The 16,230-nt window shown below is 40.3% G+C and overlaps 1 protein-coding gene across 3 annotated transcripts in view; it reads left to right on the top strand.

Moving 5' to 3' along the window:
• The first annotated feature begins 295 nt into the window (after window positions 1–295).
• Window positions 296–16,230, top strand: part of FBXL5 (F-box and leucine rich repeat protein 5) — a 35,607-nt gene continuing 19,672 nt past the window's right edge. Inside the window, exons 1-4 of one of the 3 annotated variants that reach the window (XM_050338411.1) lie at window positions 296–439; window positions 12,210–12,425; window positions 14,203–14,298; window positions 15,085–15,268. In XM_050338411.1, the coding sequence (XP_050194368.1) occupies window positions 356–439; window positions 12,210–12,425; window positions 14,203–14,298; window positions 15,085–15,268 (580 nt within the window). In that variant the 5' untranslated portion in view covers window positions 296–355. Of the gene's footprint in view, window positions 440–709; window positions 758–974; window positions 1,177–12,209; window positions 12,426–14,202; window positions 14,299–15,084; window positions 15,269–16,230 lie in introns of those variants that run through there. The other 2 variants (XM_050338412.1, XM_050338413.1) reach the window with 2 other exon arrangements.

Genomic DNA, 16,230 nt, shown 5'->3' with positions numbered 1-16,230 from the left:
TCCTCCAGCCTGATCGACTCTGGGGTTCTGCACTTTGTTTCCTTACTTCCACAAGCCATTAACTCAAGCCGGGCAGTACGTCAGCGCACTCGCACGGTCCCGAAGGTGCGCCTCCACAGCAGAACCCGAACCCGAGCCACATTCCCACCCCGGCGCCAGGAATGCCGAGTGCCGGGATCGCCACCCACGCCAGGGCGGGCCCGGCGGGGCGGGGGGAGATGGGGGGCAGGGGCGGGGCCAGCGGCGCAGGCGCGGCACGGTCGGCCGCGGTCACGCGGCGCGCGCGCAGGCGCGGTGCGGATGCTCGCGCTGCCGCTCGCGCCGCCGCCGCGCGGCGCGGCCCGATGGGGAGAACATGGCTCCCTTCCCCGAGGAGGTGGACGTGTTCTCCGCCCCGCACTGGCGCATGAAGCAGCTCGTCGGGCTCTACTGCGACAAGGTACCGCGCCGCCGCCGCCCTCGCCGCGCCGCCCCGGGCGGCTGTCAGCGCCCCGGCCCCTCCGGCAGCTCCCGTGCGGTCCGGCCGCTCCCGGGGCTGCGGGCGCCGCTTCCCCGCCGTGCCGCGCCGGGACGGGCCGGGCCGCTCCCGGGCCGGGGCTGCTCCCGGGCCGCGTGTCCCACCCTGCAGCGCTGTCCTGGCGCTCCCTGGGCGGTGTTTATCGGCCAGCCCTGCCGGGCAGGACTCTGTGCGTGCTGCCCGCTCACCGTCTGTGCTTGCGATTTTATGCGCAGCGTTTGGCTGGCGAGTGGCTTAGAGGTACTCTGGGCGCGTTCTTTTATTTTAAATATATGCAGTTTTGCTCGCGGACAAAAAATAATGTTTGTTCTGGCGTCAGGGTAGTTAGTAACCAGCACTGGTGTGTCACCTGAAAGGCAAACTTCCCTGCAGCAGCTCTGAGTGCGGTGGGAGGGTTTTGGGCAAATACTTCACAGCCAGCACTCCTGCTGAAAGAACTAGTGCCTCCCGTCTCTGTACTGAAATAGCTGTTTGGAGAACCAGACTGGCTAACACACATTTAAAAGAAGAGTGAAGTTGTGTGAGAGACGCTATAATAGCTTACGGGTGCCAGCAGGATGGAGGAGTTCATGCTTCCTTCCCGATTTCCACGTGCCACCTTGTAGTGCTCTGGGGTTCACCAGGGCCTTTCGTCTGAGCCTGTTCCATTTGCTGATCGGGTAAAGAAAACATGAGTTGTTTTTTGGCTGGGTTAGCTTACTGAACGGGCCAAGCAGAGGGTCTAGGGGGAGGAGAAGATCTCGTGTAGTTTCACTTTGCCTTTTATCTGTGGGAGCATTTTCAGTTAACTTTAAGCCGTGGCGGCAGGAAAAGTTGTGATCTCTTGACAGAGTGGGTTTTACTTGAAGGGAAACAAGCACCTGGGGCTCTTTCTATCCCGTGAACCCAGCAGCCGGATCAGTATACAGGTTTTGTTTAGAACTCCAGATATTGTAGTCATTTGGGGTTTGTTCTTGTAGGTGTATTTTTTTACTTTTATTAAGCCTTCCACAGAGTTTTGACCAAATTTACCACGACTGTTGCCTGGGTGGGAATGATTGTTTTGAATAAAACTATCCAGTTTGTAATGATCGTCATATTTAATTTTCTACAGTTTTTGTATAGGAACTTGCCTGCTCCCTTTTTCCTTTGAAGAAGTAAATGAAAAGCACTTTTTTCTTAAAGCATTCATTCTTGCATCCTTTAACCCTGTTGCAGAACTTGAGGTCTGTGTCTCGCCTGTGACTTTAATATTAGTGCTAGCTTTGCGCTAGAAAATCGTCCAGAAAAACTTTCCTTCTTGTGTGATTGAGATGCTGTAATTAGGTAAGACTGTAGTTCTGCTTACATGGCAATTATAATCTCTAAAGCTGTGCTCTTTATAACTTTAGTTTGACTCTGAGGATTCTTTAATTTTGTGAATTCCATGTTACCTGCGTTCATTGTGTTCCCTGTATACTGTGTTGTTGCTGTCTGTAAGCGTCTGTATTTGCTAAATTCCACCAAATGTTAGCGAGGTTGAAATAGGTGCATCCATGCTTTGCTTTTCAGGGCAACAGTTTTGATGTTACTGATGGATGAAGTGTGTAGGCCCTTAAATAATCCTTTGGGATTGAGAGATGCGGTTTATTTTATTCTTCCAGGAGTTGATGTGAGACAGAACAGTAAATTGGACATTTAAAATGTTTGGTCATTAGAAAAGTTATCCTATTTTGTTAGCTGTTGCTGTCAGATACCTCACTGTACCTTTGCTGCATTCTTAAATGGTGTTTTTTACCTGTGTTGTACACAGTGCCCTGGACTTGGATAGTAAGAGTAACTAAAATTCTGTTTATTAAGGAAATCCACAACGTTATCAAATTTATCTCCTATTCCGATGATAAGAAGATTCTTTAAGTGCTCAGAGGATGTCCCCCCTGTAGGCAGTGGAGTGCTACAGCAGACAGCCTTTATAGCTAAAAAGCTTGTCCTAATGCCTGACGTCATCTTTGCTACAAATAGAGCAGGTTCTGTTTTCCTATCTCTGGTGAACCGTTCTTCGTTTTCAGAAAGATCTTGTGCCGATTTGCAGTTGTAGCCTGTCCTCCATCTTAGTTATGTGTTCTCTGTCCTGAGCAAACTGATTCATTCTACTTCATCACATGGGTCACGCTTTCTGTACCCCAGCGTACTTGTTGCTTTTGTCAGGACTAAGCTGCCATTCTCCAACAGTTCAAGCTGTCTGACTGCTGCTGTTACAACTGCCTGCCTCTCTTGGGCCCATCAGCACTTGAAGTGACTCACAAAGGCTCTAAACTGGCAGAAAACATTTTTTTTCTGAAGCAGGGTAGTTTTTGTGTTTATGTAGTGCTACCAGCAAGCACTGGTCAGAACTACTGAAGCCAGTGTGAGGCAGAGGGAGTACTGTGACAGCCAGCAACTAGAGTGACTTAAGCTACTGTGAAACCTCAGCTTAATTATGTCTCTGTTTTTCTAAAATCTGTTGTGCAAAACAGGATAATGCTGTTTTTGAGTAGAGCAGATTTGTTATTCTGCTGTCTTTTTTTAACAGCAGCATACTCACCTTGTGCTTGTCTATAATCCCATGCTTCTCCGAGGACTGATACTCAAATTTCCCTTCATATTTGTCGTTAGACTCCTATCCTGTATGTACAAGTATGCACTCGTCCAAGTTAGTGTATTGATGTCCAGTCGAGGCAGTTTCTGTTGTCGCATTATGATCTTGTGTTTCCCACACTCGAGAATGTGCCACTTGTGTATCACCAGCTTTCCTGCTTTCCCAGCTGTAGATGAAAGTATCGTATCTGTCACGAGGCAGCACAGGTTTCAGCTGATCATATATTGAAAATCCCATTGTGGTTTGGCTGGAAACTGGTAGCTGTGGCTTGAGAGCGCTGTTTGCAAGTGTTTGGGCTACTCTGCCATTTCCTGCAGGCTGTATTAGTTTGCTGTAAGGCAAAACTATCAAGAATCTTGGAGAAATAGTGATCTGTATCATCTTCCTTTCAAGTAGTTTGGTTATCTTATCAAAAGGAAATCAGATTCTTTTTTCTAAACAAATCTGTGCTGGCTGATTGTTACTTCTAGTAGCTTCAAGACCAGGACTACTCAAGTAGCAGACTCTGGTCTAGATACAGGCGACGATTAAATTTTGGCTGAGCCTTTCCCAGAGACAAGACACCTGGTCTTGCTGTTAGGGATTTCAGACTTCCTGCTCTCTTGTTACTGCAGCCAAAGAATGTGTTCAAATCTTTAGATAATAGAATTACCCAGCAAGTTTAGGCTACATTAGGAAAAATGGTTGCACTCTAAATCCTGTAACGAAGTTAGCGATGTTTGATGGCTTGTTCTCACGTCCTTCTGTCTACCTCTCAAAACTAGCATGAGACTTCATACTGTGACTGAGAGAAGGTAACAACTAGCTGCTGCTGGAAGGGTTAATTGTTGATGATATCCTTTGTGCTTGGCCGGCCCCTTGATGAGCAGCTAGTTCATCTAGGGAACTGAAGCGAAAGATGATTCAGTAAAACTGGCTCACTAAGAGGTCAAACAAGCTCCAGAACCAGGCTGCCAGTATGGGAGGAGGGAACAGGACTAACCACTGCAGGAGTAAACAACTGTCTTAATAGTTCAGCTTTATTGTGAAACCTTTGGGTGTTTGATCAAAAGCATCTAAGGTCCTTCTTCTATTTGCCTGACTTTGATCTTCTCTGATCTCAGTTTTCTACAAAAGGTCTCTGCAGTTGTTTCTCATGATTCAGTAACTACTTTGGCTAGTTCTTCCAGGAAATTTGGATCAATTTTGTCATATTCTGCTGACTTGAATGCATTGAACTTGTATAAATATTTAACTAGTATTTTTCTTTGCTAGCCTACACTTCTGACTCTTTGTTAAAAATTGTCATAAATATTTTTCCTAATTAATTTTCTTGTGAAGACTTGAGCAGAGAAGACATTAAATTTTGCTATTATCATCTGCCTTTCCTGTTAAATAGTTGACTTAAGTATCCTTTCTCTTATAATCTGTTTCTTCTGTCCTCCTGATTTGAAGTCTAAATTCTGTTCTGTTGAACTTACCCGCAGCAATAAGTTCTTGGTGTTTTTTGGTGGGTTTTTTGTAGGATTCTTTTCAAAACTTCCATGTACCTGAAAAGTTCATTTTGATAACTTCCCTTTCTCTTTTAGTCTTGGTGGTTTCTCTTCCTTGCAAGCTTTGGCTTCCGCTGAAGAGAATGGATTGTTTTCTCTATGTTAAATTTGTGATGTTTTTATATCATCTGTAATTTGATGAACTGTTTAGGAGTGCAAATACTCCTGAATGAAGTTGATTTGGCATTATAAAGCATTGGCAGGGCATTATGTGACCACATTATGATCACACTTTTTGTGGCAGCCAGGGGGAACTGAAATCTGAAAAACTAGATAAATTCACAACTGTATGACTATTTAAAAGTGAAATGTTTTTCCCTTGATGCCCTTGAGAACAGAAAATGCCTGTTCCATGAAGATAAGTGTGTCTCTGTTTATAATCAACAAACGTCGGTAAAGTTTTCATTCTCCTTTTGAAATCCATCTTCAGTATTTGAGTACACTGCCATTTGTTTTCCACTCTTACTTCAAATGGGTGTATGTTGATTTAGAAATTCATAGTATTTGGTTATTCCCATGGCATTGAGCACCTTCCTTCACCTATGTTTAGAATGAATAAACAACTACTGGGATGTTTAGTCCTAGTAAGTCTGTAAACCATAGGCTGTACTATCTTTGCAGACAGAAGATGGAAGGAAATTCCTTCCTCGATGGAAGGAAATTAAACCTCCTCAATGGCATCCAGAAATAAGTGAGCAATTTGTTGTCCATGTCTCTATTTCATCAGAGACTGTACCAGTTATCTTTCCATCTTAGGTTCTGGATGCTGAATAGTTCAGTATCTTTTTGTCATAACTATTGGGAAGTGACAGCTTTGAATTATTTTTTTTATGAAGAAGAGTATTTTGAAGATGAATCTGGGAGTGACAATGTGTTTTAAATATCTACATTTTAAAATAAATGAATTTTAACTAAGTGCCAGACCTCAGAGGAGGTCTGAAATGGGGGACAACAGTGATAAAACTTGTTTGGAGTTTAAGTGAAGCCCTTCAGACCTGTGGGGCAATTTCACTCCTTTTATCAGGGCACTGATAAACCACCTCAAACCTTCTCACCATTTCTTTAATGTAACAAAACACCTATTTTGTCTTACCTATCAAGTGCTTCACCCTTTTGTATCTTTTTTGCCCTCCTAAGAAGAACCTGAGGGTATTTTTTTATGCCAGACATAGTAGCAGGTTTATTTCCCAGTAATTGCTTATCAGCTATTTTGCCCTTGAATTGTAGGAAAAAAGTTTTCCTTTCACCTTTCAGATGTTGCTCTGATCTTTCGTCCTTTCTCCCAGCCTGCTCTGGAGAGCAGTAACAACCCACCTTTGCCTTTCTCTGCTTTAAGCAACAGTGATTTATTCTCTCGTATTCTGAGGCACAGGAAAAAAAAAAAAAAAAAAAAAAAAGGAAAGAAACTGATTTCACCTAAAAATCCAGACACTGTAATTGGTGTGTATTAGTCTTAGTACAGGCTTTATGCAGCTATCCCAGAATATGCTTTAACTGATTAAATAGTGTAAGTTGTAATTCTCGAGAGACTTGGCTTCTTGCTTTTGCAGTTAGTGCCAAGATGGATTAAGCTGGAGAGGTGAATTTTTCCAGTGCCCGCCTTTTGATTGTGTTAGGAAATTGCAGTGAGGCTGGTGCAGAGGGACAAAGGCATTTTTACTGTGGTTGTAGTTTGTGTTTTTGTGCATTGGGAGAGTGGGGAGGAGCCTTGAGGCTGCTGTTATTTCACTCCTGGGACTTCAGGTCCTGACAGAAGACCAGGTCTTGGTGGGAACCTGTAGCCTCGAGGATATCAGACAGGAAAGAAGTCTTCTACGGCATCTAGAATGATGTGACAGCAGCTAAATAACAGCATCATTGCTTGTGTTCATCATGCTTTCATTCAAGGCCCTTGGAGTTCATATCCTTACTAGATTTTTCTTTACTTGTTTTTTTAAATGTTTTTAAATTATTTTTTTGACTCATCTCTGCAGGCCTGGTAACAGCCTATGTCCCTCCATTCCTGGTAAAGCTCTGCTTGTGGAAACCACATGGTGGAGGAGGCTTAGCTGATTTTGCCAGTGCTTCCTGAATTGTGCTTTCTGCTGTGGTCCCCAGGGAGGTCTGACACTCGCAGCAATTGCATCATTGAAAATCATGGTGCAGTCAGTCCCATATTGTTATTTATATCTCTCTGTGAAAAGCTCTTCATGATTCAAAACCCGATCTACAGGCATTCATTAGACAAAACTGATGTGTATGTAATGCAAGATAGTGATATGAGAGACACCAATAAAAATGGAAATGAAAAAAAGGAAAATAAAACCGGAGATACCCATACGGTTCTTCACAACCATTGTACTCTTATGCTTGGCATTTATCAGCTTGACGTTAGCCTTTCAAAATAGAGAGTGTGAAAGATTTTACCTTCCGTGTTGTGTTGCCAGTGCTCTTTGAAAAACAAAATAATTTTGTCTGCCTGAATCTTTGAGTTAATACAGCATTTGTTGTTTGGTTTTGGTTTGGATTTTTTTGGTTTTTCTTGAGAGGCTATTTCAAGATTTTAGTTATGCTGCAAAAAACTGACAAGATTACACAGAAGACAGGGTTGTGTAGGGAAGACAACAATGGACAGAAGGGCATTTGAAAGTTTTCGATTTCTTGTTAAGTTCTGCCAGATTCTGTCCTGCCTGCCTAACTAATTACTATTATTTTGGGTTGACCCACGGCCAAGAAAAGCGCCCAGGGTAGAAAACTGTATTTCTCCTCTGATTTAAGGCTTCAAACATATGAAGAGCTGGAGCATGAAGCAGCTAATTTTCTTACTGTTCACCTTGTATACCTCTACATAGAGTAAGCCAAGGAGAGGTGACACGGGGACAGTCATCCTCTTTGCTAGGCTATCTGTGCACCCTTCTTCTTCCTTGGGGACCATATAAACTGAACTTGTGGATTCCTAAAAGGCATGGCCTATAGTGGGGTGTTACTAGTGCACTGACCAGGTGAAAAAACCAATCAGCTAAAAGGCACAACATTTTACTGGATCAGTACACCAGATGGGTTTGTCCTGCAGCTGCATGATTGTTAGCACATACTCCAGGGAAGCAGCAGGAATGTACAGCTAGAAGCAGGGGCAGGGCTGCTGCTTCTGTGTTTCCTCCTCCACCCCCACGCCCTAATTTTCAGCAGATTAAGTATAATATGAAACCACATGCTCTTGGTATTGACACAGGCACACCTTGTTGTGGTCTTTGTTCCTCCATTTTATTGTGCGTAAAATTGAGATAATATCTCTGCAGAGCCCAGGTTTCTGTCCTTTGACTTCTAATGCTGTTGCATATGTGAAGTGATGATACCTAAAAATGTAAGAGTGCAAAGTTGTAGCTGAACTAGTAATGCCATGCTGCTGCTTTTTTCCTGGTGCTATTCTAAAAATAATTTTTTTTCATAGAATCTTAGAACAGAGTCATAGAATATGCTGAATTGGAAGGAACCCATGAGGAACATCAAGTCCAACTCCTGGCCCTGCCCAGGACACCGCAAGAATTACAACATGTGCCTGACAGCATTTTCCAGAAACTTTTTGAACTCAGACAGATTTGGTGCTGTGACCAACTTCCTTGGGGAGCCTGTTCCAGTGCCCAACCACCCTCTGAGTGAAAAACTTTTTTCTGATACTTATCCTAATATATTATTTTTTCTTTTAATCAAAATGATATGCTGGCTCCAAAGTGATATAGATTTTACTAATTTTTAAATTAGTTTTAAATCTACTGAGTTAACTACTGGTAGAAATCTCATCTGCATTGATCATCAGAAATATTGTGTCTTATTTCGCATCCAGTGGCTATCAGCTGGTTGTAGAAGTCTTAATGTGGTTACATATGGAAAGCAGAATATATATGAATTTGTCAAAAATGTTACTTATGATGATATATGGAATTGATCAAGAAGATGAGGAAGAAAAAATATTTTCATTTTTTTAAAATTCCAGGCTGAATTCTTAGAGTTAGTGATTTTTCAGAATGTTCAGATGCTGATGGTGAAAACCTTCATTTGAAATAAAACTGTTTGTGAATTTGTAACCACGTTAACCTTTTTGACCTTGAGTAGTTTCTTCCATTTTAAATTAGTGAAACCTTTGAGGAGAGTGGAAAAATCGATTTTCCCTCTCCTGTTCTTTTTCCTCATAATTTTGTTGTTTTCCAGCTTTTAGTTGGGAATAGAGGGATACTGGGAAAGTTAAACACAGTGTATACTTTGCTTACTGCTGGGCAAGTCTGATAAGAACAGCATACTTTTTCTTTAGTCCTGTTTGCTGATTTCTCCTTGTCATTTCATAGTATGCTTGGGTGTTTTTAAGGAAGGAGCAAACCTTTTTCACCCATTAAGTATATTTTTGGCATAGTTATTTGGAAAAAACTGTTTCAATTTACTCACTGTAAGCTAACATTACTGGAAAATTAATTTTCTTCTTCTAAGAAGACATTTTTCCATATTGGCACATGTGTAAAACACTCCCAGGAACCAAGTAAATACTGTGTTTTACTTGGTGATTTAATTAGTAGTCTTGAGCTTCCCTATTTATTCACAGCACTGTGGGTGTAGAAATATCTGTCTCTGGACAGAAAGTTTCATTTTTTTAATTAAAGTACTAAAGCCACAAAGGAGATGCAAGAGTTGAATGTAGAGTTTCTTTCAGTTGAGAGTTGTGAACATGAAGCACTGTATAAATAACATTACTGTTAGTACTGATATTTTGTTCTTGAAGCACAAAAATTTAGTATCTTAGAATATGGAAAGATGTGTGTTTGCTACAACTCTGTACATTAATCTTGAACATGTTAATGACTTTGTTGTAGTCCAGTGAGTTGGACGCTCACCTAAAACTGGTATATGATTGTCTGAGCTACAAAGAGTTTTCAAGCATAGCTATGCTTTAATTGCATCATTTATTTTCTTTTAATAAGGGTTTAACAAAAAAGTTAATACTGAATTTAAAACCCCTGGCTACTTCTAGACTATACCTACATCAGCCAAAGGTCTCGGAAGTGTTTTAAACAGACTTTGCAATGCAAAGGGCTGACTGTTATTTGGCCAGTTACTCGTGCTGTTTGGATTATGAATAATTCTTAAATTTCAGAAATCATCAGAACTGTTGCTCCTCTTTTCGTACTGCTCCTCAATTAACATACAAACATAAAACCAGTTGTGCTGTAATATTCAACTATTTAAATGTAATGTCTTCAAAAGCCAAGAAAGCTCCTAGGTATGTCTAACACCTGTGGCTGTGATCATTGGTTTAGTGTGGTGTATTTTAAGGCTGTTCAGGGCTCACATGCACTGTACTTTATATTTTTGATTAGTCAGCAAATACCCATAGTACAGTCCATTTCCTCCCCCATTCCATTCTCTGTCTGAATTTAGGGGTGGTGGTTTTCTTCTCACACTGCTGAACTCCTGCACTAGTTTTCCTGGTGTAGAGCTGGTGAAAAGTGGACCTCGAAATGGAGCAGCTGCTGTCAGTTAATAGTCTTGGTTCCCCGTCGAAAGACTTCATCAGTCTGGTAATGAAATTACAGGTCTGACCGAGTGACTTTGTTGCTAGGCTACCTGTCCTCTGAACAGCCAGTCGTTCTCAGCTTTGGCTGACCTTTTTAATACTTGATTTCTGATTCAAGTATAGTCATTAAACTTCAGTATCTTCTCCATAGTTCCTAATCTGTTGGATATCTGCTGGAAGCCTTAGTAGCAGATGTGAATATACAAGTGTTTCATGTTACAGTGACTTCCATAATAATACATTTTCAAGGGACGTTCTTAAAATGCATGCACAAAGGGATTCTTTATTTCAGATTTGTGGATGATAAGGTAGGTTCAACAGAACATTTAAAGTCTTGAAAAGACTTTGAGTCAGGAGGATGAGAAGATTTTTTTTTTATCAGGACCAATTTTATGCCTTTTTTTTTTTCAAGCCAACAGCAAAATACAGTAGATTTGTGTAACCTTCCTGTTATCCACTACAGTCTTGTTTATATTTTAAGTCAATCAGAATGCCAAGCATTTTGGAGCAAATGGTATTCTTGGGGAGAAAAGGGTCTTTGGGGACTGACTTCAAGTACTGTGGATCCTTATGGGTAGAATGAAGTATTTTGACACAGTCCTTAATCAAAAGAAATGCTACCCGAGAAACCGCACATGTTTATGGAGGTCTGATTCACAAATGCAGGGAGGTGAGGTGAGTCCTGGAGAGCTGCTTCTGTGCCCATCTCCTGTGCTTGCTCAGGCTTCTGCTTTTCAACGTGGAAACTCCAGCCTTTGGTTTCATCTGGTACCTCTGCTCTGTGTATTATGTTCTCTGATCTTAGTATAGGATAGAAATGTCTTTTGAGCCAAGATCTTTCCGTGTGAGTGATATGTTCATAACAGTGTGTGCCTCAGATCCTAACACAGCATGTTACAAACATCAATTTTTTCTGACCGGTCAGTAGTTGGTCTGTTGTGGGGAGGAGGGGGGGAGGGAAGGGGAACCCTCTTAAGTTTGCATAATTTTCTTTTTCTTCTGAAGCTAAGTAAATTTGTTTTTCCATAATAAGTCTTTTTGCTCCTATGTACAGCATGTAATGTACAGTATGCACGGCTGACCTGGAGTTGTGTAAGGGCTTGGCAGGTGTCCAGCGTTTCAGTTGCGTTGCTGGTCGTTGCCAGGAAGTGGCAATGCAATGTCACAATGAATAAGTACATTTGGGGTTTTTTAAAGGAAAAAAAGTTTTACATATCTCAGTTTGTAGGTTTTTTTTGATGTAAGTACTGTGTATGAACATGCATATCTCAGATGCCCATTTCTTGTTCAACCTTTAGATTCCAGAACCTTTGTGAACTAAGGCACTTCTGACTATTCCAGTGGCTCGTTTTCTGAATTAAATTAAAATCTTTTTACTTTTAGAATGCTTTCTCTTGTATACTGCTGTGGGCTATGATTCTTGAAGCTGGATGTGGACTAAAACATAAGAACTGAAGAAAAACGTTTTTTCTACACTCACCAGGGGAAAATGCAGTTTTAAAATGTATTGTTGCCAGTGGTGACTGTAGACATGTAAAAACGGCACTCCTGTGTTACCTAGAACTTTGTGCTGTCTTGGTTTGCTGGTTTTTGGTCTATGGGAAGCCTTCTTCAACAGCTAGGGTAGTTGTAGTTTGTATTTGGTGGTAGGATTCAATGTTCCTTGTAGATAATACATCCCTAAAGGTGGGCATAGGGGTTTGTTAATGGCTTGGTGTGGATTAAAATGCTGATCTGGGAGAGGGGCTCAGACTTTCAGTAACGTGCTGGGCTGGGGAGATTGCATTGATTCCTGCCAGGAAATCTTTCTACATTTGTTTACCTCAGTGTTTCACAAGATTGGTTTATGTTGCTTAACTACAACTTTGATTTTACTGGCTTTTGTTTATGTCAAAAATTGAAGGTGTTCAGCTTTTTAAGTAATGAGAGCAGCAAATCATTGGAGCTAATAACTGTTCTAAGGATTTAACTTGAGTTTGACATGATTTTCATTGTTTTTTAATGAGATTTTCTTTCTTCCAGCTTTCCAAGACCAACTTCTCCAACAACAATGATTTTCGGGCTCTGCTGCAGTCTCTTTATGCCACATTCAAGGAGTTTAAAATGCATGAGCAGATTGAAAATGAGTGCATCATTGGTTTGCTTCAGCAGCGTAGCCGGACAGTGTACAATGTGCACTCGGACAACAAACTCTCAGAGATGCTTAGCCTCTTTGAGAAAGGGTTAAAGAATGTGAAGGTAAGTAGACTAGGAGAAGGATTTGTGCCCTAAGGGAATCATGCTGTGATTACATATTAGTTTGCCTCAATTCTTAATATTCTCAACAACTGAATTAAGGAAGAAGAAACATTTGTAGTTTCTTGATACTTTCCAGCCTGAAACATGAACTTTTTTGCCATTCATCACAATTACTAAATCTCTAGTAAAAATTCTTTTCAGAGATGTATTTTGTGACAGACAGCCATCACTGCATAATTGGAGGTGTTTTGGAAAGACAAAGTGGAAATTCATGTATAAAGACTGCTCTACTAACTGGTCAAACAATTTCTGGGTATAGAAATAATGTTTTTTATTAGTTTGTTAGGAAACCCTAAGTATCCTTTTTTTTTTGTGGTACATAGCGTTGTATTATTGTCACAAATGGAGATGATTCCCAGACTTACAAAAAAAGGAGCATTGTTTGTTCTGTGAGTCATGTACTCCTTCCAGTAATTTCTAGCTCAGTAATGCTCTTAATGTACCAGTCCTCTAAATATTATTTCTCCAGCTGGCTTTTTTGACAGTGACTTAAAGTTAAGCTCTTCTCCGGTAGAATCCTGCTTGGATTCTACCATGTCTTTCCCCTGGGATACCCAACTCAACTCCCCCCTCCTGCACTCTAAGAACTGTGGTCTCCAATAGTAATTTAAGATCTCATGTTAACATTTCTAGTATGTGTGGTCTGGATTTTCAGTAAGATAAATATGCAGTTGATTGATTTAATTTTCCCATCTAAGGTTGGTTTTGACCTGGGAATCCTACAAATAATTTATTTCCTTGTGCAGATTAAATCTTAAAATTTGGTTTTTTTCCATTAATAAATCAGAAAATGAAGGAAAGGGAAAGAGAGGGGAAATTTAACGTTTGGCTTTGCTTTACACCTTCTCTAACAGGATACCAGTGTGATTCTGTTACTTTACTTGTTAAGTGTGCAAACCTGCAAACCCAGATTTCTTATATGTGAACTACTCAGCTATTTTTAGAGTGTGATTAGTTCAATTTAAACTGATGACTTAAGCTTTTTTCTGTAATAGTCAGGGTTTTTTGATGTTGTAGAAGTTTGAAAAGGAAAACTTACAGCATTTACTGTAAGAGTTACAAGGAACTTCAGTATGTTGCAATTGCTGGGCAGACTTCAGAACCAGCTTCTTATTACTGGCACAGAGAATAAGCTAACAAATTGATAGATGGGGTTGGTCTAACTTAAATATTTAAAAGTCAGTTACATCTTTATTTAAGAGTTCTTTCAGTTTCCAAAGTAAATATCTATACATGTCTGACTATAAATTCTGATTATAGTTTGGAAGGTAGAATTTTAGAATAAGTAATGTAAAATGCATTCAGTTAAAAGATGAAGTGGAACTTCATCCTAGAATGTATCCCAGAATAATTCTTAGCAAAGCATACAAATACTTAAATTAGTCAGTTAGTACTTCGAACTTTGTCTGAGACTGTTAAATTGGCAGATCCCGGTCTTTGCTGCAAAGTAAAAATGGGATTAGACAAACGAATCCATATATGCTAACAAAATAAATTGGAACCAGGCAGGAAGGGAATGCTTTGCTCTGCCCATTAACAGACCAGTACAGACTGTCAGCTTCATAAGCGAACACATTCTTACCATGAAATAGAGCAAACATGCTGCACGCATGGGGAAGGCATAATGGCCTTTGCTTTGAAACACTGGTTTATTTGAACAGTTCAGTCCTTCAGTGGATGAGATTGGACAATCATTAAATCTTTGGTTTCTTCTCAGAATGAATATGAACAGCTAAACTATGCGAAACAGCTGAAGGAGAGGTTGGAAGCCTTTACCAGGGATTTCCTTCCTCATATGAAAGAGGAAGAGGAGGTAGGTAAAAATTTTCCTCAGATTCGGTGATCTTCTTTGGGTTTGGAATGACTGGATAGAGACAAAGGGCTTAGAGGTTCATTTTTTTCAAATCTCTTTTTGTTGCTGTGCTAATTTGCATTTAGGACTATGGTGTCATTGTTAAGTTCTCTGACTGGAAAGTGACACATTCTGAAACTGGGAATGTATTGAAAGTTTATGATGAAATCCTGATTGTTTAAAAAACTGATTACAGAATTTCCACTGGGCCTGGGATTTGTTTGCAGCAAGTAGTTATTTAGAGGGATGTGTAGCAAAACTTAAAAGAAAAAAGAGAGGTCCTTTGAACCGGTGCTTCATGACTCAAATTGACACTCCCAAACAGCCTCTGACCTATATTTGAAACATAGACTAGTACTGCCAGTCTGATGATTTATGGGTATCCAAAAACTGGGAAACATCTTCTTCCAAAGTCTGTCCAGGGGAAGTCTTTTCTCATGCTTTTCTTCCTTTCTGCTTTGCCTTCCAAGTGAGTACTTACTAAGTTACGTAGGTTGAGCAACTTTAATCACTGCCCTTTTCTGGTGGGGAAAATAGGTGAACAGCTTGTCTAATACTTTGCAGTGATCTGTTGGCAAGCAGAGGGTTGGAATTCAGAACTTCCATGCTCCTGTCCATAGGTTCGCTTAATGTATGACATGTTTTACTTTGAGAGAATTGAAACTGGACATTCTGTGTTGCTAGGTCTATGTAATGTTATGTCTGTCAGCACAAGATTTTTTTTTTTCCCTTTTTCCTTTGCTTTAGGTTTTTCAGCCAATGTTGATGGAATACTTTACTTATGAAGAACTAAAAGATATTAAGAAGAAAGTAATTGCACAGCACTGCTCACAGAAAGAGGCTGCAGAATTCAGAGGTTTTAGTAAGTGGAATCAAGCAGAAGAGCTTCAGAAGGTCTTTAAGTATTCTGTGGACGAGAAGGCAGATCAAGGTGAAGCATCTAATTAAAGTTAAAGTAATTTTCAAACTGCAGTTTTTATCTAAAAAAACCACACCCATGCCATAGCTAAAGTTATGTACGAGTAGATAGAATAGTTTTTATATGGGCGTTTCTTCACACCAGTTTTGAACCTTCAGGGACTTTACTGTTTGATACAGGCTTCTTGGCAGGTTGCTGTGTAGATAGTACTTCACTGTTTACCTGTTCTCTGCCTTCTTCTTCTCTCTTCCCTCCCATGCTAATATTTGATACAATAAACAGACAGAAATTATAATTAACTTCTAATTTCATGCTTCCATTGAAATTATATTCTCTATTTGCAGACCCCACATTTCATTCTTGGATTTCAGGATAGCTTTGTAAGCTTTTCTGTTGATGGTTTAATAACAGAATTGTTAACCAAGTGACAATATTTCAAATTAAAATCAACTCACCTTCCCAAGTCCGTTACCTAACTTCCCTGGGCCTCTTAGGAATCATTAGGGAACTGTGTGTGGAGTAATGCAAGGGAATGAATCTATGCAATGTGCGAGTAGGTCATGAAACGTGTGTTCTGAAAGTGGGTATTTATTTTGCATTCATCTCTTAACTACCTTTTCTGATGAAACGTAGGGTAAATGGATAACTACCAAAGTACACTTCAGGCTTGTTTTATGACTGCTGAATCAGTCTAAGTTGTCAGTATTTACAGTTTTCACTCTTAACAAAGAAGAGTTAATGCCCCAAAGAAGGGGAATTAATGTACCAAAAGTGTAATACTGAGATGTGAGACTGGTAAGTAGAGCAAGCTATCGTGAACTGTGTGTGGTGTTGATAAGATGTGCTGTTCTCATTACAAAAAATGTGAAAAATTATTCTGTATTGAGATTTTTTTGATGAAACTTGACTTCTCCGAACTACTCAACTGGTCATTTTCTGCCCTCCAGGTGAAGCCTTCAGAAAAGATCCACGTC

The sequence above is a fragment of the Myiozetetes cayanensis genome, unplaced genomic scaffold (genome assembly GCF_022539395.1).
Source record: "Myiozetetes cayanensis isolate MyiCay16 unplaced genomic scaffold, myiCay2020 scf7, whole genome shotgun sequence".
In the NCBI taxonomy this organism is placed as follows: domain Eukaryota; kingdom Metazoa; phylum Chordata; class Aves; order Passeriformes; family Tyrannidae; genus Myiozetetes; species Myiozetetes cayanensis.
The sequence above is the reverse complement of the archived record's forward strand: the minus strand, read 5'-3'. Positions and strand labels throughout refer to the sequence as shown.